Source organism: Nelumbo lutea, chromosome 1, assembly GCF_056320005.1.
Source record: "Nelumbo lutea isolate HS-2025 chromosome 1, American lotus-T2T, whole genome shotgun sequence".
NCBI classification, from domain to species: Eukaryota; Viridiplantae; Streptophyta; class Magnoliopsida; order Proteales; family Nelumbonaceae; genus Nelumbo; species Nelumbo lutea.
The window spans coordinates 155,072,226-155,092,419 of record NC_142684.1 but is presented as its reverse complement, the minus strand read 5'-3'; the positions used below and the strand labels follow the sequence as shown (position 1 = coordinate 155,092,419).

At 39.5% G+C, this 20,194-nt stretch overlaps 1 protein-coding gene across 4 annotated transcripts; it reads right to left on the bottom strand.

The window, feature by feature from the left end:
- Positions 1 to 3,791: 3,791 nt before the first annotated feature.
- Positions 3,792 to 9,862, bottom strand: LOC148878544 (putative pectate lyase 8). Of its 4 annotated transcripts, XM_088956396.1 has the most exons (8): positions 9,393 to 9,821; positions 9,180 to 9,274; positions 8,986 to 9,039; positions 7,846 to 7,917; positions 5,215 to 5,857; positions 4,990 to 5,093; positions 4,749 to 4,887; positions 3,792 to 4,647 (listed from the first exon to the last, which is right to left on the bottom strand). In XM_088956396.1, exons 3-8 carry the CDS (start codon positions 8,994 to 8,996, stop codon positions 4,426 to 4,428), a joined length of 1,191 nt encoding a protein of 396 aa, XP_088812522.1. In that variant the 5' UTR covers positions 8,997 to 9,039; positions 9,180 to 9,274; positions 9,393 to 9,821; the 3' UTR covers positions 3,792 to 4,425. The 4 variants fall into 4 exon arrangements, with proteins under 4 accessions (XP_088812522.1, XP_088812520.1, XP_088812521.1 ...); XM_088956394.1 differs by lacking the exon at positions 9,180 to 9,274 and having other exon boundaries at positions 9,589 to 9,862; XM_088956395.1 differs by lacking the exon at positions 9,180 to 9,274 and having other exon boundaries at positions 9,393 to 9,826.
- Positions 9,863 to 20,194: the final 10,332 nt, after the last annotated feature.

Below are 20,194 nucleotides of genomic sequence, written 5' to 3'. Positions count from 1 at the left end.
ACGTTCGAACTCGACCATGAGCCAAAAAAATTATAAAAGTAAAACAATATACATATAAAAATTATTTTTATTTGATATATAAAAAATTAAGAATTATACAAATTACTTATTATTATATATCTATAATATAATATTTTTATTATGTATAATATTTTCATATTTATTATATATATATATAAGTTTGATTAGGCTCGCAAGCCTTACGAATCAAAATTTTCATGAATCAGCTCGAATAGCTCCTGAAAAGTTCAGACGATGTGGTGGCTACCCCTAGATGTGAGGCTGAAGGACCTGCATATGCAGAGGAGTTGTAGGAGGATAGAAAGCAGATACAAGAAAATTGGCTGGCGTGTAGAGGATTGATACCCAAAATTGTATGGGCCCTAATACTAGTTAAGACATAATAGAAACATGATTGAGAGATGGATCACAACCAATACACCAAGTGGTTTTACTATATTGATATGGACGTGAAAGGTTACGAAGGAAATTATGTATCGACTGTCAATTGGTCGATGTTCTTAGGGGTGCCAATTGGACTAGATTTGATCCAATCCAATACAGTCCAATGTGAGTCCATTACATGGATCAGGCCCAATCTAATCCATGAATATTTTGGACCAGTCCAATCTGATCAACTTCGTTTTTATTTAGATTGATTTCAATCCAAATCTGATCCATTAACACCTATATTCTTATCTTATATCAATGGATCAGATATTGGCTTAATCCAATCCAATCCAATATAAATTTATTATGGATGGACTGGGTCCAATCCAATCTAATAAATATTTTAGACTGAATTGATCTAATTCAATATATCTTGTTGGTCTGTCCAATCCGTCTAAATTGACTTTAAACTAAACGGGGTCTAATCCAAAACCGATCCATATACACCATTAGGTGCTCCCTTGCCAGGTGGGTTTCCAACTTTCCATTATTCTTTGTTGGAGAATGAAGATGGCTTCTGTCCTCACTCCTGAGTCCTGAGCAGGTGTGTCCAGTTCCTCGAGATTGTCATTGGGTGCACTCTAGATGTCTAGTGGCCATATTCAAATGACCTTGCTGATTTCTGACATTTCATTTTTAGGCAATTTCTTAAATTCCTATCTCTCTCTGTGAGGTTGGCCGGTGGAACCTGATTCTCTGTAAATCCTGATCATACAACTAGCCTTCGAGGAATGATGACCCTTTTATGGGTAAGGACTAAGGAGCGTCTTGAGTTTGGGTTTTGGATCTCTTACTCTTTGCCACAAATACAATCCACTTCTGTATTAGACCAGCTTAAGAGTTAAAGATAAAGCAGTATTTAGTATATGCTCTGGGAGTTAAATATATATATATATATCTGGTTTTAATAAGCATGAGCATGTCAGTTGGAATCTCTTGGGACTCCGCGATTCTCAGAAACTGGCTTGCCCATGTTTCTAATCTCTAAAGCGTCCCACTTTTCCTTTCTTTTCTGATGATAATGAGCTTTTGTTTTATGGACCCACTTGGAAAAAGGAGCTTGTGGCTGTGGATTCAGGTTCAGCCAATCTTCTCCTTTACATATTACAAGGGAAAAATACGAGAGGAAGAGTGGTTTTGTTCAAGAGGATAAACAATTCCGGCAAGAGCTTAGAAGTCCTCTCTCCTCTCTCTGAGGTGTTTTTGTTTTAGAGAGGCCCATTTTACTGAAGTCTACCCAAGTCAAAAACTGGGCAGAGTAAATACAGTTAAGAGAGATGCCCTTTCACAATGCAGTTTCGTGCGTATGCATCTAAATCCTCTGTATTCTCTTCCTTTTTTTCCCTTGACCAGTTCCAATTAAACCTAGAAAACATGAAAAGGCTCACCTGCCACGGCTTATCAATCTCTTTATGATCCTGAAAAAGAGTATTCTTGGCTATTGGCTAGGTTATCTTCATAACAGTTGATAAATAAATGTGTACTGTATTGTTGCAAGTTTCCTTTGGTTCAAACTTCAAAGGAACAACTCCCTAGATTGCAAGTTCTTTGTATTGTTACAAGTCTGGAGGGATATTTGAAAATGCTTTCTATCAATCCATCAAATACAACAGGATATTATGATTTCAGTGGCATCCACCTTACTTGCGTAATCCAGAGACATAAAGGATAATTTTTTGTGGCATAAGATGGGTCTTTCCTATCTACTGATTGGAAGCTTGGTGGCAGAGCTAGAAGCACCCAAGATTTGATTTTTGGGTCTCAACTCTCAAGAGTCTTGAAATGGAATCTGATGCCCACAATGTGATAAAAAGCTATAACTAGCTGGCTACAGTTTATATAGTAATGCACCTTTTGGAGAACAAATCCTGATCTCTCTCTCTCTCTCTCTTACACACACATAAGAGTAGAACAATTCAGTTTTGAGTTGTGATAATTTCTTTGTGAGTTGTAATGTGTGTCGGTGGGTCTAGTAAAGAACTTTACAAGCCAGTAGGGGTAATCCTTTTAGGGTTGGAACTTAGCTGGAAATTCTTCCCAAGTGGCATGTTTTGAAAGACTTTCATCTTTATTTCTGTGGTCAGAAGTGGAACCTATGTAGCTCACTAATATATCACAAAGGTATACAGAAGTTATTCAAACATGGAACCTGATCGGGTAATTTATTCACCCTCCAAAACAACAACTTTCTAATAGCTGTACCTGTGGGGTGCCAACATGGTACCTGATAATGTGCCAAAACAAATGGCACTCAAATATTTTCTGAAGCATGAGTCTTTATTTGCTTCAGTTGATCTTCGATGGGATGGAGGGTGTGTTTCATGAAGGAAAGCTGGGACCCAAGTTCTCAAAATGTCAATGAAGCATTAGTTGAAGGTAAGAAGAAGGAACTTATCTGTTGCTCCACTATGGCAGAGAGGAAGGGTAAAAAATCAAGATACAGTTGAGTCATGGGTGGCAATTGCATTTATCTAGTCCTGACCTGAGTATCATAAATGTCCTGAACCAAAGTCCATGCTACATCCCCTTCCACTTTGAATGCTGTGAGGGTGGTTGCTGAGGTGACAGCCCCAATAAGGTTTATGTGTGAAGATGCAATTAGGGTGCTGCTGCATATGGGCGGGCCCAGTTTGTAGAGGTGGGAAAAAAAAAAAAAAAAGAGAAATGCCTCACATGCCAATCATGCTGCAGAGTCCCCACTTCACATGTGGTATTGTTATTGTCAGATCTCACCCGTGAATTACCAAACCATCATAGCTGGTTGATTCTTTCTTGAATGCCATGGCATGGGATGCTCATGTCATGCTGAGCATGCCTTGGCTACATGACATGAAAGCCCATTGCTCTGTGCTTAAGGGACAATGGGAGGACTACTGCTTTGTTCTTGATGGTCTGCTTGGAATTTGGGAAAGATTGAACTTCTTATCAACAACACTGCTTCAGGACATGAGGGAGCTTCCTGTATGTATCCTGATTGAACATGGTTGTTAGCCGTTTTGTTTTCACTGGCTCAATTGGAAGGTTCCTCCCTTGTCTAGATAGGATAGGAGCTTTCTTCAGTTTTATGTCTGTCTGTAATGTAATCAGCTCGAAACTAGGAGAGAAAGCTACGTACCCACTTTGTTTTCTGTTTCTGTATTATTATTATTTTATTTTTTGCTAAAAAGAACTCGTGCAATCAAAGCCAAACCCCCTAACATGTGAATTCTCAGCAAATCAAAGCAAAAACAGATGAACAAGTGCCTCTCGTTTTCTCTCTCTCTATACACACATCATAATCTAGCACACCCAGAAAATATAACAGACTGGAGATTGTAACAATAAAAACAAAACCACACAAGTGAACAAGAAAAGGACGAAAAACTATTCACTGGTAAAAGAAAGTAGAGAATCTTTGCTGCTATGCATCATCATTTGTAACAGAGTTTCCAATACCCAAATCAACATTAATACTATTGCATGTATGGCCTTTTAAAAGAAGAAAGAATCACAAAATCATCCAATCCCTATAACCCAGAAGAAGAGATACTATGCCGAGACAGAAAGACTTGATTGTACTGTAACTGCAAGACGGGAGAGGGTACTAAGTAGTAGAGGGTGGAGATCTGATGGGGGAGACTGATGATATAGGGAGGTGAAGATGGGAGTAAAGAAAAAAATAAAGGGAGAAATGAACACGCTTCCGCACCTGCTCCAAGGATGAAATTTTTCTTCAATTGAAGCAGGTCGAGCTGCCGAGGTTGGGCAGGAGACAACAGACTAGTGGAATAATGGATATAATGGCTCTGACAACATAATGACATGTGTAAAAAATGTACACTTGTCAAGTAGGAACAGGTACAGAGATGGAGCAGAGGATCAGAATTGTAGGGAACTAAGTAGGACGCTATAATAATAAAAAAGGAAAGAAAAATTCGGTTCTTCTCTTCTCTTTTTTTTTTTTTCTTCCTTTTTTGGGGTTGTCATTGGTTGATACTAGCACTGAGAGCCCCTGCGGCAGGACAGAGCACCAGCACCAGAAGTAATGGAGGCCACCATGGAAGAGGACTTGGCGCCCAGGCTCGAGGCCCTTGAATAACTGGCGGAGGCCCCAGCTCCGGATGGGGTAAAGTAGGCTCCATTCAGAAGCAAGTCTCCCTCGGATCTCCAATTCCAATTCTTCCATACACCGGATGATGTATCTACCCTCTTTGTCACCTGGCCATGCCAATACACCATCGTGACCATTTGGATATCAAACTTGATTCCATTAAAGTCCAAGTATGGGGATATGCAGAGAAGCAGAGCAAAAATTATACCTCCTTGGCGAATGGATTGGTCGGGGCAAGATATCGGTTTCCCTGGCTATTGATGGTGGGGTCTGCACTTCCACCGATTGCATACATTTCCCAGTGCGTATAATCGTTGTTCACCACATGGAAGTAACCATGCCTACACCTGGCAATTGGAATGTTATAGTAATTAGTATTAGAAAGAGGCCAAGCCAATAACAGAAAGTTTGAACTTTGATGAGAACAAATGGCAGAATATCTCTTTTACCTAGGCATCCTCTGAATGAGGCCTTCTCCAAAATGGTTGTATGCGATGGTCACTTGCATCTGCTTGTCTCTCGTGTAAGAGTCGCTGTGACCCAAGAGCATCACCTGTTTCACATTGTACACAAAATAATAAATAACCACCAACTGCTTCAAGTAAATGAACCATCCAAGAGCCTAACTAGCATTAAAAATATGTTAATGAGAGAGTTGATTGAGTAGATGTTACCTCGTTGTGGTGGGTGAAGTAGTTGTTGGAAATGGTGATGGCAGTCGAGCCCATGACAGCATCAACAAGGCCATCGGCGCAGTTGGAGAGAGAATTGTGATCAACCCATATGTGGCTAGATCCAAAGATGGAGATAGCATCACCATCAGCCATTGTTCTCCAGCCATAGTGAGATGGGGAACTCCGAACCATAGCATTGCCGGTGGGCTTGCAATCATGGATATGGAGGCCGTGAATGATGACATTGGTGATAAACTGGATGGTGATGCACGCCCCATTGGCAATGTGGACGTTGACGCCACGGCCGTCGATGGTCTTGAAGCTGTTCATGATGAGCTCCTGCTTAAGTGTGATGACCATATCACGCTTGAATACAATCCACAGGGGCTTGTCCTGGATGACAGCATAACGGAGGGTGCCAGGGCGGGGGTTGACGGGGTCATCATCACTAGGGTCAGTGACAACGTAGAAGCGGCCATCACGACCACCGATAGCATTACGTCCAAAGCCAATGCCACAGTCGGCTAGGCGCTTGCGGTGGAAGTGCCACTGAGGGTCACAGCGCCAGCAGTCATCGATGGGATTGCCCGTGCCACAGGATAAGTAGCCCAGGTTCCTCCTTTCTGTGCTGTTACGAATGCTCCTGCTCAATACAAAAAACATCATTTTTAACTGAATAACTAACTAATTATCATTATAAAAAATATAAATGTTCCGTACCCATAAATAATTCAACCATTTTATTCTTTAGGCCAAGCAATTAAGAAGGAAGTTGCGCATTAATCAACGTCTTTTTAAGCAGCCCACTGGTCCACTGTCAGAATCTTAAGGCAGATTCCTCCTTGAAGCGCATAGGGCATCTAACCAAATTGGAAGTTGGAAAACATACACGTCCATATCCATTCCGAGGTGCCCATGTGCTTCAACGCGCCGGACAGGGACGCGTGATACGGAAATTCTCTCTCTTTTTTCTTCTATTTTTTTAATTTTCATACCTTTTCCCTTATCTTATTGATTAGCAGAAAGCCAGAAACAATTTGGCTGTATACGTTCGACAGCTTGTGCTGTGCATAAGCCTGTCCTTGATTGACACGTTAGTCAAGAACAACTCCATGCGACCGTGCAACAGTTTGGTAATTAGTATTGCTGGGAATAAATTAGAGGAATGTAAAGCTGGGCAATTAATTCATTGGTGACTGGTGTGTCGGTGACGGTGGAACCAACTTTCCACAAATGCTAACAGGGAAATGAAAGAGAGATAACGCTAGACCTAAAGAAGTTCTGGGTATTTTTGTCATTTGAAGGGGCAGTGAGTTGTTATCGAATAAAACGGGTCGAACTCGCTTAGTTGGAGCGGATGAAACATAGAGGGGTAAGAAGAGGAAACTGGGGAGATGTACTTCCCCTTACTCAACAATGCATGAGCAGGGCTGTCACTTGAAAACGATATAAGGATTTAACACAGTTAGCATCCAGCCCCAAAGCATGTGTTATTATATTAACCGGGCTTGAGCAACTTGATTCATAGATTAATGGGTACCAGCAGAATGTCTGATCTGAATAGTCCAAGTAGCCAAGTAGGCTTCTTACAGATCAAAAGAGAGAAGGAAATGGAGGGAGAATTGGATTCCCCTCCCCCACTGGCTCAACTAAAGAACGACGGGAGAGAAGCTTGAGTTATCCTTGTCATTATGCCTGAAGCAAACAGAACCAGCATCTTTGCTGGCCTCTGTTAAATACACGAGCCTTTTGTCTTAGTCGAGTGAAATCTTTACAAAAGTGGTTACAGAGGCCCGAAAAATGCATAAGAGGCATAGACATACAAAATAATGTATGCAAATAGGTGAGGAAAAGTGAGATGAGGTAAATTTAAAGCGCGAAGCGCGGATCTCACGACAAATGCATGTGCGGAGGTTGTCAGCAAATAGGAGAAACGTTAGGTGAGTCAGAACTCTGGAGGTGTGGGTTGGCTAGTCATTCTTCACAGTTCACACTCCAAGCGGACTTCTAAACACATTAATGGCTATTGTAGGAATGAGCTTAGAGTATCAGAAAACTTTGATAAAAAGCAAGTCCAAAAGAGAGAGATAGATTGAATTCAATAGACAAACTGCGTAAAGTATCTTTAACCATGTCAACATTTGCTCTATTTATTTACTTTTTCATAATCAGCCATGAAAAGACATACATACGGTTGAACTTTGACTATTCTTTTTTTCCTCTCCTCTAACCTCTCACCGTCACACTAATGGAAGAATCAAAAGATAAAACAATTAAACAGAACAGAGAAGCAGAGAAGAAACAACAGATAAGAGTGGGGGACCTAAAGTGAAAACTAATCGAATTATTAAGAGATGGGAAGGTGTTTTTGTTATTAAAGGGAAAGGGCCATGTGGATTTAATCTTGTTGTGACGTGCGAATCATGTGAGTGTCTTCCTGACCTACCCCAAATCCCCACGACCCACGTTACTCAGGTTTCAGTGAGATCTGGGAGAATATGTGAAGTGCTGAATTAACTGCGGTTGCAATTTAATAAGAATAAGAATTAAATTCTTGTTGGGGAGAGAGACAGATAGAGAGAAAAAAGATGGGTGGATTGAAAAGGAGAAGACAGAAAGAGTAGGACTCACCTATCCACCATTGAAGCCACCTCCTCTGGATTGTCGACAGCGTGCTCATTCCAGGGTTCAGTCTCCTCCAACCTGAAAAATCATTCAAAGAGTCAGAATCCCATAAACCCATTAATGGGGCCACACCAGAGTCGAGTAAAATCATAATGGCAAACAGTCGCTTCTCAGTAGTTCACGTTAAACCAGAACCCTCTGATTAGATCATTCAATGACCTTCAACGACTTTTTACCGGCGCATCTTAGCAAATTTCAGCTTTTTTCCGCCATCATGGAAAAAGAAAAAGTTGCTAAGGACCTTTTGGTCATCTCAATTGGTCTACCAAATTCGCAGCATCAACCATCAAGATCTTTGACTCAGCGTTGGTAAATAATTAATTAACAACAACATGCAATGCTCCGTCAATCAGGGAACGGATTTAGTTTATTATTTTTGATAATAAAATAAATATAAATAAAATTAAACTAATTATAAATCAAAATCCCGAATTTCCGTACTTCCTTCGTCTATCTGAAAAAGGAAATGTCTTCGATACGGAACGACTCCTACACTGCTCGAGGCAGTCTCCCGGTAAAACCGTAAAAAGCTTATTTTGGAGAGAGAGAGAGAGAGAGAGAGTCAGGCGGGGCGACTGGTCGGAGGGAATTTCATACGTGATACATCCTATGACAACAAAATGACTAAAGTGTCCTCGTTAGATCTTGGAGAAGGCCGTTGGATCGAGTAACGAGTAAGGATCAAGATGGAACAATAGATATTCTTAGAGGATGATTTGGGGAATGTGAAAAAAATAGGGGAACTGGACTGACGTCTCAGTCAAAGAAAGTAGGGGTTGTTCTTTAGTAGTTGATAACCAATGGGGGCTTTTATGATTTTATCCTCGACCTCGAGAGTTGAAAACGAAAGATTGGACCCGAAAAAGAAACTAACGTAACGGAATAAAGGGTCCAGATCTCCGGATCTCGATCTTGACGGTTAATATTGTTCCAAGTTTTTGGTAAAACATCAGAGAATTTATCTGACGACCCAGATTCACCCGGAACAAGGCGGACGGCCTAGATCCGCCGACAATCGAGGAAAAAGCGAACATACAAGAACGAATATCAAGGAGCTACTGAAACCACCGTGTACTGAGTACTGACCTCCCCTCCATTGTTGAATTCTTCGAACTCTGCAGTTGCTCTGTGCCCTCAGTCCTGCAACGAACAAATGAAGTTCTATGAGCTTAGTTTGAGATCCCCGGGAAGCAATTTAGCTGAATTCTGAAAACAAAATTAAAGAAAAAGTTGGAAATGAGGTAGAAATTGCATCATTAAGTAGAATCCTCATTCCCTACTGGTAGAAATGTAAGAGCTGAAGAACACAAAAGCGGCGGCGTCCCAAATCGAGTCAAGAACCGAAGAAACTCTCCTTTTCACTTGGAATTCACCCCTAATTTCGGAAAAACAATACGAAAAGCACGTAATGAAGAAAACTTTTTCGACCTTGAAGCAACAACTTTAAAGAAAACCAGAAGAAAAGAAGAGAAAAAAGAAGGTAAAATTAATACATCGACCCTCATTGTCCCAAACTCTTCCTCATATCCAAGAAAAGCTCGAGTCCTTGAACAGAGAACAACAGGACAAGCAGAGACCACCTCAGAAACCTCCAAAGACCTCTCCATTCCTCACTACCAAACACACCTCATTCAACAACCTCCAATGGCGTACAAATTCATAGACAAAGCACAGCTAACTAACTTGTACCTCGAATCGGAAACCTGCTCTTTCCCTACTCTCGCCATTACGCCGACAAGCAACAACAGAAGCACAAAACACAGAGAAAACCCCCTCAAAGAAACCGCCATTGTCGTTTCAGAGCTAGCTCAAGCTCTGCCACTGTGAGTCTCTGTTCGCTCTTTCTCTGTGTTTCTTCTCTCCCCCTTCTCTGGATCTCTGAGAAGATATATATAGAGAGAGAAAATAGATGGAGATGGAGTAGTCAAAGAAACCTCCATTGAAACCACCCTTTATAGAAAAAACGTTGGTCGAAGCCCAACTCCGTTAACTCAACCCCATTTACCATGGTTAGGTTAATTAACCCCGCCCTAACAGTTTTAACCCCCTTTAACCACCTCACCACTACCCTAACTGCCACTAACGGACTCCTCTCTTCATCCATTACCAAGCGTGTGAGCACCGACGCCGGGATCTCCCACGTGTAACGGTGTCGGCCACTCACGTTGCGGGCTCCGCCAGTCCCTGATCCATCTCTCCGGACTCCGGACTCCGGACTCCGGAGATTCCCCTGATAACTACGCAACTAACTTTAACGCTTTAACTGAACCTCTAGCCCGTGGGGTCCGCCTCTTCCACGTCACACTGTCACCAGCTCTGTTACTGGATATTGCCGGTAATTGTCATTCCCGATTTCCCGCTTGTTCCCTCCGTAATTTCCTTTTTTTTTTTTAACTTATTTCGAATGGTTTCTTACCTTTTTGGAGGCACGATTATGCTCCCATGCAACAATCCAAGCGGTTCCCATCATAACGCGATCCCACGCGTGTTCTATACGGTTTCGTCTTATTTACGATTTTACCCTTTGAAATCCTAATCCGCAACCCTTCTTCACATGATCGCTTAACCAATCATTTCGGGTCCTTTAGGTATTGGGTCAGTGCTGTATCCGCTCCAAGTTTATCTACCCGGCAAAGCAGCACCCCGTTGATAACATCGGCCCGCTCCGGGTGCAATTTGTCGGGCAACTGGGTCCCCATTCACTTCTGTTGATAAAGGGAGTCAACAAATTGGTTGCTTAATGAGTAAATTTCTGCACAAATGGGCTAGAACAAAAGAAAGTTGCATGGATCTTGTTAGTTGCAGGTTCATGGTAATCAGCGGGGAGGTGGGCCCTTGATCACAACCAATCATTGTCGGATCCTTTGTCTATAACATGACCCGACCCGGTTATTATTTGTCGGGTATCTGGGTCCCTCCCATTTTCACCCCTCGATAAAAGGGAATCTCCAATTTGGTTGCTTAATGCATAAAATGCTGCAAAAATGGACTAGAACAAAAGAAGGAAGGTTCCATGGATCATGGATCATGTTGATTACAAGTTCATGCAAATTAGGGGGAGGTGGGCCCCTTGATCGGACGGTGTAAATTGAATTTCAAGTGTTAGGTTAATTTGCATCAGATTCGAAGACAACAATACATCTGAGATGATTCTTTAACCAATTAGTTCTTTCCTTTACTTTACTTTTTTGCTTAAACAATGTCTGTTTTGATTTACTAGGAAGATGTAAGATTAGGATGGAGCCCACAGACATGAACAATTTTTACAGTCTTGAGATATACGCCATGTGAGAAAAGGCCCAACAAGGTTAGGGTTCGCTTCTGCTCTCTTTTTTCTTGTTTTCATCTTATAATAAGAAAAAAGTTAGATTTTGTAGGCCAGGTTATATGGGCTACGACCTCAATTGGTCCCAACTCCTCAGTCGAAGTTACTGCACATGATGGACAAGCAAGACTTGGCCCAACAAAAATTGTCTGGGTCAATCCGGACGGACCGGTTGATGACCCAGACCGACCGGTCGGACCTCTAAGTTGGCCCACAACTTATGTGGATAGGGTATCATATCTACATATACAATCTTGATTAGGCCCATATGAACAAGTTGGGGTATGGATACACTGAATGTTCCCTACCATACACATGGTGCACATGGACATCCATTTGAGTGGTCCGCTGGCCGGAAACACCACTCGTCGCATCGCCTCCGCCCTCAAACTCGGCTTATTGTTCAGTTGTTATCCAAACAATCTTTGACAATGACCATGTCCATGTTTATCCTCTTGAACATGGATTGATCTCCAGATAGCAAGCATCTGGATCGGATTCTAAGACAACATCCGTTGGATTCGCATTTTTGGGGTGAACCTAGTCATGTACATAGAACATCAGTTGAATGGTCTTGACCCATGATCACATGGGGCACACGCATGGTTCGCCCTTATGGGCAATTGGGCATCACCCTTCAAATCATTTCCCTTTCCATTTACAAAGAGTATATTCTAGTCTGTATACTGCCTATCCATTTCTTCAACAAAGAAGTGCCACTAAACCATGAACAAGAAGGGAGATCATCATCATCTAAGCCTCATCTCAATTCCCAATTGATGTGTGTTTGGGTCAAAAGAAAGCAAATAGATGGAAAAGGAGGGAAAAAAGAAGGAAAGCAAAAGCTGATTTCATCAGTTTGCTTCTATCCTCGGATTGCTTGTGGTTTAATTTTTGGTGTGGTTAAAGCAAAAGCAAGTCTCCATGGTCATGGCCTGAGATTTTCTTGGTGGAACCAAAATAAAAGAGAAATTTATTCCTTTTTTAATAATAAAATAATATATAATGTTTATGTGATCAAAGGTGTGATTTGGGTCCGACCCTATCAAGTGATTTTTTATCCCTACATTCTAATGTAGAGAATTGAACGATGAGAAAATGCACAGATCGGATGAATCAAGTCAATCAACTTCTCTGGGATCTTGATCCTGTGTGTGTCCATGAGGATGTGTCCAGTTTGCTTACATCAGGCAAAATCTTGGGGATGGGACAGAATGGGTCCGGATTGGATCCGTGGGATCCGACCCGAGATTAGGTGGGTCCAACCTGAGAAAAATCGAATAGATGAGAAAACTGAAAATTTCCATATCTGTTAGATGGGACCCATCCGTCGAAGGGTTCTATTTATTATTATTATTATTATTTATTTAATTTTTTTTGGGTCCAGGCGTTTGTTATCTCTGTAACATTCTATTACATCTTTTCTTCTTGCCCAACAAGGAGTGGGACTGTGGGAGAGGTCCGAGAGGAAGGGAAGGGACGAAGGGTCAAGGGGCAAGGGGGGGACAAAGTAAAAAGGTGAAAAGAGAGAAGAGCAAGATGATGAGATATGATTTCAAGCACCATGTGTGTTCTCTCTTTCTTTGCAACCGCAATCCCTATCGTGATTATTACCAGCTAACAATCTTGATGTCCATTAAGGGTGCAGATTTAATCATGCCTTTTCACACGCTACACCCTCTATGGCCCACCATCTTTTACCGAATGTCTATAACCTTCAAAGTTCAAACCAGTGTTGACCCGCCACTCCGCCAGTCGAACCATTCACCAGAACATACTGCCCAGTGTTTGAAAATATGGCCCAGAAATAAAAACCACCTTTTCTTCTGGACCGAACGGTTTAACCATTGGGTCAATGATGGTTTGAAAGCTTTATAAGTGAGTGAACTACTGACTGCCACACTGCATGAACCGGCAGTGTAGGTGTAGCCAGCTTTTCGGTTGAACCTCTGGGTGGTTCTTGAAACATTGGTTCAATCATATTCCCTTCCTCCTTGGTAAAACGCTGATGTTGACGATCTTGCCCATCATTTCTCCCATCAAAACTAGGACCCACTAATCGTAACCATCGATTTCTCGTGCGAGTACGATCTACTGTTCTCCAGCATTCACACGTGTAGCGGTGTCGGAGGACAGCGACACCACACCTGACACCTCATACTTGAGTATGTTTCTTTTGCTCTGAAACAGGGATGGCATTTTCGCAATTATAGATTTTCGTTGTGTGGGTAAATTTCCCGTAGTATATAGGGGATTTTTAGGGTTTGCGTGCGACCGACTCCGACTGCCCCCATAATTTGGGCGGTAGGGTCCCACAGCTACACTACATTCTACATATAGGGTGGAGGGTTGGGAGGGAAGACCGTCACATGGGCAATCGGCGCTCATTAAGGGCAGGGATTGACGGTCAGTCTTTGCTTCGGGAGAAATTGACGGTCTATGTTGACTCATCTGGACCGTTGTTTCTTAATAGGATAAGATTGTATATTTATTAACTGTTCAATACAAAAAAGGAATTCAAATTTACAACCCACGTGGGTAGAGGCCGCCTTATTAGTGCAATCCTAACGGAAGAACCTTCTCTTTTATCTTGGGGGGGAGAGAGAGAGGGTGGAGTGGAACTGTCGAAGGTAGTTGCCTTTTCACCTAGCTTTTTGAGTCATCATAATTCATAATTAGTAGCATTTCTTTTGTTCACCAACGATTGATACTCTCTCTCTCTCTCTCAATTATATTAAGTATTGCAAAATATAAAACATATTTAGGGTTTTGTTGGCTTACCTAATTTCAAGCTGAAAAAGATGGATTCAAGCATGTTAATTTTGGTCCAAGGAATGCTAAGATTTGTCTAGCAGCCATGTGCATTCATAGCATTGTTGCATACTGTTGATGTTAAATGTTTATATATAAGAAAAATGAATCACCATTAACAAATACATTTTTAACATCCATATTATGAAATCTTGTAATTATAAAGTAGACGAGACTAATGGACCATAAAAGCAGAAAGCCTTTCTGACTATAATATGCTTAGACACCATCAATTTAGGTTTCTCATAATAAAGAAAAATCACGGTTGAGAAATGTATTTTTGACATTTGACTAATCATAATCTCGACAACTATGATGGATTTAATGTTATTAAGACCTGTCTTTATCATCAAGTCCAGTAGAAATTGTCCCATGAAATACATGGCAAAGGTCTAACCATAAGTGATTGAAGTCAAGATTTCACAACTTTGAGAAGGATTGTCATCTTCAAGGGTGCCCATTGAAAACAACAAACCTCATTGCATGTGGTAACAAATGTTTTCTACCAAATAATGGTTTATGAATCTATGATTTAGCTTTGCTTTTTATCTTTTATTAGATTACATCATTATGTAATTGTAGACTCTCCACCACTTAATCCCCCTGTAATGTGTTTATATCTCAGTCTTTAGTTTTTTTTTTCGTCTTTCTTGGTCTCTTTGGAATTACTTCTGGATGCATAATGGCTGCAAATTGCGCTACATTTTTCTTTTAAAATTGTGTTTTATCAATAACTTTGTTGCCTATGAAAAAATACTATTTGAATCTTTTGGAAGCCTAAAATAGATATTCAACTCATGCAAATATACTTTACAGTCCAAACTGTTTGTAGACAAGATTGTTCTTATACCCATATCCTATTCCAAGATTTACAAGATTACATGCAATATAATAGTACTCCTTTTCATTTTTTTTTGTGTATAGAAATTTATCTTTGAATTTTAAATAATTTATGCTTATATAATTACACACATACAATACAATATAAAAATATAGTATAACAATGCTTAAAATATGCTGAGCATTTAATTAGTTGAAATTAATTTTCAAAGACACATTATCTAGATATGTTCTTTCACTATCATGCTGTTTTAATTTTCTTTTCTTTTCTTTTCTTTTTTTGTTTTTTTTTTTTTTTTGTGGGCAGTGTTTTCTTCTGCAAGAGTACATTGAGAATAAAGTATTGCAGCTAGAAAATTATAATTTATTACTGTAAGGGCATTTAATTGGACCCTAATATAATCAAGTCAAAGTTTAAGGAATGCCAGTTATTTTTAATTTATTGGTAACCATAACTAGAGCCCTACAATATCAGGGAAGTTTACTAAATGGCAAAATTATTAATAAATTACACCACTTGAGCAGAAAAGGATTAGTTTAATATTTTGCTTTACTTTCTAATCCTAGTTGTGGGATCAAATTTAAGAGAAGGATTGGTTTTCAGTTAATCAAATCACCCCCTACACTAAATATCTAGAACAAACCTTTTTTCCAACAGGTACAGGACCAAACAAACCCTGTTAGTGATGATATCGCGCATGATTAGGCTTTGGTTGTTCTTTGGAAGGTCTTAGCTTCTTGGCACTCGTGGTAGAAGCCATTATCAACTCACTCCATTCTCTTGTCAAGAGAAAAGGAATGAAATATTAAATAAGAAATAATAAACAGAAAAAAGTGAAAAAAGAAGGATAAAATACATTGAGGGGCTCTAGCTTGAACCTTTTCTTTGTTGTTGTCACACCCTCAAAAAGGAGATGATGACAATGGGTTTACATGGAAAAGAGCTTGTCTCTATTGTGTTTCCCATGTCCATGTCACTGAATCATCATATACATGACATGCTTCTTGCCAGATGGGTTTGATTTAATATAAACGATTAGTTTCACAATCTTATAAATAAAATGCAACTGTACATCAACCTGTCACACCCACCCTTGGATCATAAACCACACAGTATCAAGAATAACAACAAAAATAATAATTTATTAGTTTCACAATCTTATTATTATTATTATTATTGTTGTTATTTTGTTCATGAATGATCCAATGGTGATAAATCAGGATAACTTTGTCAGAATTATATGCATTTAGCATTGTAGATAAGGGGGATTTGATAAATTAAAAAAAAAAAAACTCCATCTAGGGAGAAAAGAGAATCTACTTATTTTAATATTATTAAGTGGTAACTAAAACCCTAATCATTTACACAAGTTTTTGGACAATAAACAATAACTTATGTGAACTACTTAGTTTTAATGGCCAATTATAAAGATAGAAACTTTTCTACACGGACTTAAATAGTCCCTGTTTCCGAGAAGACAGAAAAAGAAAATGATTTTCTATGTCCAACCGAAATACTTTGAGAAGAGAAGTACTTATTCTATTATTGTCTAATTAAAAAAAAAAAGATTATCCTTAACTAAATGTGATTATTCTTTTCAACAACTCCATCCTTTGCTCTTTCTCCTTAACCATGTATTGTTATTCTTTTCATAGTTCCATCTCTCTCTCTCTCACACACACATATGTTTGGGTCATCAACTCAATAAGTGACTCTTTAGATTCTCCATGTGTTTGGTACCTTAAATCTTGGCTTCATGCAGTTTTTAGTGTTGTGAGGTTTTACTACTGAACTTTGCCACAAGAGGAGAAGGTGATTTAACAAAAACATGAGGCGCATTTTGTTATTATTATCTTAACATTTTTGAACACCATAGCAGGAGTAGGTATTATTATCTGAACCCTAATTCTGAGGGTAACAATTAGGGTTAGCCCTAAAGCAAGCTTTATTTATATTATTAATGAAATGGTTTGGTTATAATGACATTATTAGTTTCTCTCTTAGTCCTTGTATTATTTTAAAGTTATCACAGTATACCAACTCTATATAATAGCTTTGTTATTATAGTAGCTCTAAACATTGCTTTACACTGTTCATTTCCTTTAAATTGAACAAGACATTGGACCAGTTGGACCAGATCCCTCTAGTTCTGGCTTCTGAAAACCATAGTTCACATTGATTGAAGCCACCATTCTCATCCCTTTGCTCACAGCAAAATAAGTAATACTAGGAATCAAAGTACAAACATTTAAGTTGCCACAAGAATTATCTGACTTGGGTTTCATCAGGGTTGTCCTTATCTTTCTTTCTCTTCCCATTACTGTCTTCAGACTCTTCACAGTCATAGGTCTAAGGTTAAAAATTTCTTCAAACAAGTATTGAAAAAAAATGCAGATTTTATGATATGGAAACATGTCTTGAGGTACAAGTTCTGCAAAATCACTTCAGGCTGTAAATGTTGCACATGATGGCTATAAATGCTGCACCTTTGCAAAATTTACAGCTTAACTGTACTATGATCATGGGGTGCAACATTTTCAGCACTGTAGAAATGCTCTTCAAAAAATAATAAATGCTATAAAGAAAATTTTAATGGTCATTTAAGTAATTCTATTATCAGTCTAAATGTACATTTTTTTTGCATATTTTAGAGGACGGAATTATCCCTATATATTAATTTTAAAACAGGGGCATTTTCTCCTCTCCCCACTTTCCACCATTTTTTTTTTATTTTTATCTTTTTTATTTCTCTAATTTCAGATGTGGATGGGTTCATTCCAAAAGAAGCCTTCCATTAATTCTAGCAAAGTTTTCCATGTTTGATGTCTGCATCACCTGTATTCCATTGTTATTCTACAAGTAGACATAAATAGGGTATGTGTCTACTCGAAGCCAAAGAGTAGACATAAATAGGGTCACAAGCATACAACTATTCGGAGTGTGACATAAAATTATTAATGGACCTAAAAGCTAGAATTGGCAAACCAAACACATCACTGTGATAGATTAATTGGCCTAGCTTTTCATATATTAATCACTATTTTATAACCCAAATTATATTTATAAATGAACTTCTTTGCAAGCAAACTAGGGAGGATCTGCAAACCCGTGATCATTGATCCCTACCAACTCATCCTCTCTCTCTCTCTCACACACACATACAGATGAATATTTAAGTATAGCAGCTGTGTTACTGTAGGAAGTATTCCATACATTGAACCCTGTCTGTGCGATTGTGGGCCCTTGATTCTTGTTGATCTAAAATGGTTAGATTTGTGCACTGTAAGTAGATCCCAGAACATCACACCCTATAGGCCTATAGTGAGCTCTTGGGTAGGCCATGGATTCACACAATGCAACGTCCAAAATCAATTGGGCCAATTTGATTTGATCAGGTCATATGAGATGAGGCCCATGAGACTAGTGTTGTGGGTCCCAAGTCCCAACCCAAGTCAGTATTCCTCTGTTCATCTTGTTCCTCCTCTCTTGAACCCGTACAGTCTCTTTTGCCTTCATCTACTGTATAACGGTCCGCATTTAACGCCAACTGTGGAGGTTGGGTTTCAAATAAAAAAATGAAGGGAGAAGCTAATGGAGGAATTAGTAGCTTAAGCTAAACAATAGGAAGAAGTCAACAACAAAACCCTAGTGGAGAGGGTTTGACTGGTGTTTGTGGAAGGTGGTGGTGGTGGTGGTGCTGAATGGTCATGGCGGTGGAGCCACAGTCGCATCCATCACACCAAATACCGTTAAAAGCATCCATCATCGCTTACTGCGCCATTGACGCCGGGTTCCTCTCTTTCTCTCTCTCTCTGTCTCTCTAGATTATTGTTAATTAATGTAAAGGATGGTAACAAGTATAGTTGTAATTGCTCAAGAGACGCATCAAGTCATAAACTTCATTTTGTTTTCTTCTTTCAGTAAGTCTAGGCAAGCTAAACCAGCTACTCCTTTTTGTTTCTACTGTGTTTTTTCTATTTTCTCTCTCTATATTAGAAAGATTAGAAGAAAGAAAAAGAACAACACCTATTAATGCACTACAGCTGCTTGAAATGAAAGGATAAGATAAGCAGAGGACATTAGTCTTTTTCTCTCCCATTGTCAACAGCTCATCCCCCCAACAACCTTCTGATCTCAACCTCTCATTCTCTCTCCATGGGCTCCTTTTCTCTCTCTCTAAAACCCAAAGTCCAAGTTCCAAAGAAAGGAGAGACTAGAAAGAGAGAGACCATCTCCATTAGGCAAGGATCATGTGTATGTGAATGTGTAATGTCTTGGCCTCTTGGGTATGTTCCTCTCTCCTTTTGTGGGGGGACTGGCCCACAATATTTATCCATATGGCTTCATGTGCACTCAATGCCAACCCACAAGCCCATGTGACTTGCTTGTTTAATAACATGCATTTGTTTCCTGTCATTCTCTTTCTTTTCCACTTAATACATCTGGCTTACATAAACACCTCTCTCTCTCTCTGGCATTCCTCCTTTTTATTTAATTGCCAAGGATAATTCCCTGCTCAATTATTAGGAAGAAGGATTATGCTTTCAAGCCACGGGTTTTATAGTCCAGTTGGTCACACAAGAGGAAGATCTAAAGGTCCTAGAATCCTACACTCAACAGCAGCATAGTCTGGGCCCCGTGTGGCCCAATGATATTCTTTCCACCCTGTATGTGTGGGCCAGGTTGCAGCTCAAAAACCCCTTTAATGTGGCCCAATCAAGGCCATTTTTTTGGCATTTACTGACTTACATTTTTTTTTTTTAGATTTTTCATGGCTTATATTTCAATAATGGAATTGGGATGTACAGAAGTTGCATTGGACTAGGAAAACTGCAAGCTTGTACTTAGTCAATCCAGAGGCAGAAGGTCCCCTATCTAATAGATTAAATGGCTTAATCACTTAATTCCTCAAAGTGGTAAAAATTTAGCAGGTTATTTAGAGAAGAAGCTCAAAATGACCTAATTTGGAAGCTTCTCATGTCTTATTCATTCTGGTGCCTGTAGTCTGTGGACCTCTCTCTCGTTTGCTATTTGGTCTTGTGTTTGAAGTTTGAACTTTGAATTTGAGAAATTTGTGAGATACATCTTTTTCCCATGTTATGTGGCATTGATTTATCTAAGCCCTTTATCTTATGGGGGACCGTTTACTTATGCTTCAAATGTCTTGAATAAAAAAGAAAACCCCATAAATAAAGTTAAAAAATCCATAAATTCATGACTGACAGAACTTGTGCTAATATCATAATACTCTTTAGCTGGGTATAGTATTTAATTGAATGGAATGGTGAAATATAATTCATGTAATTGACCATATATAA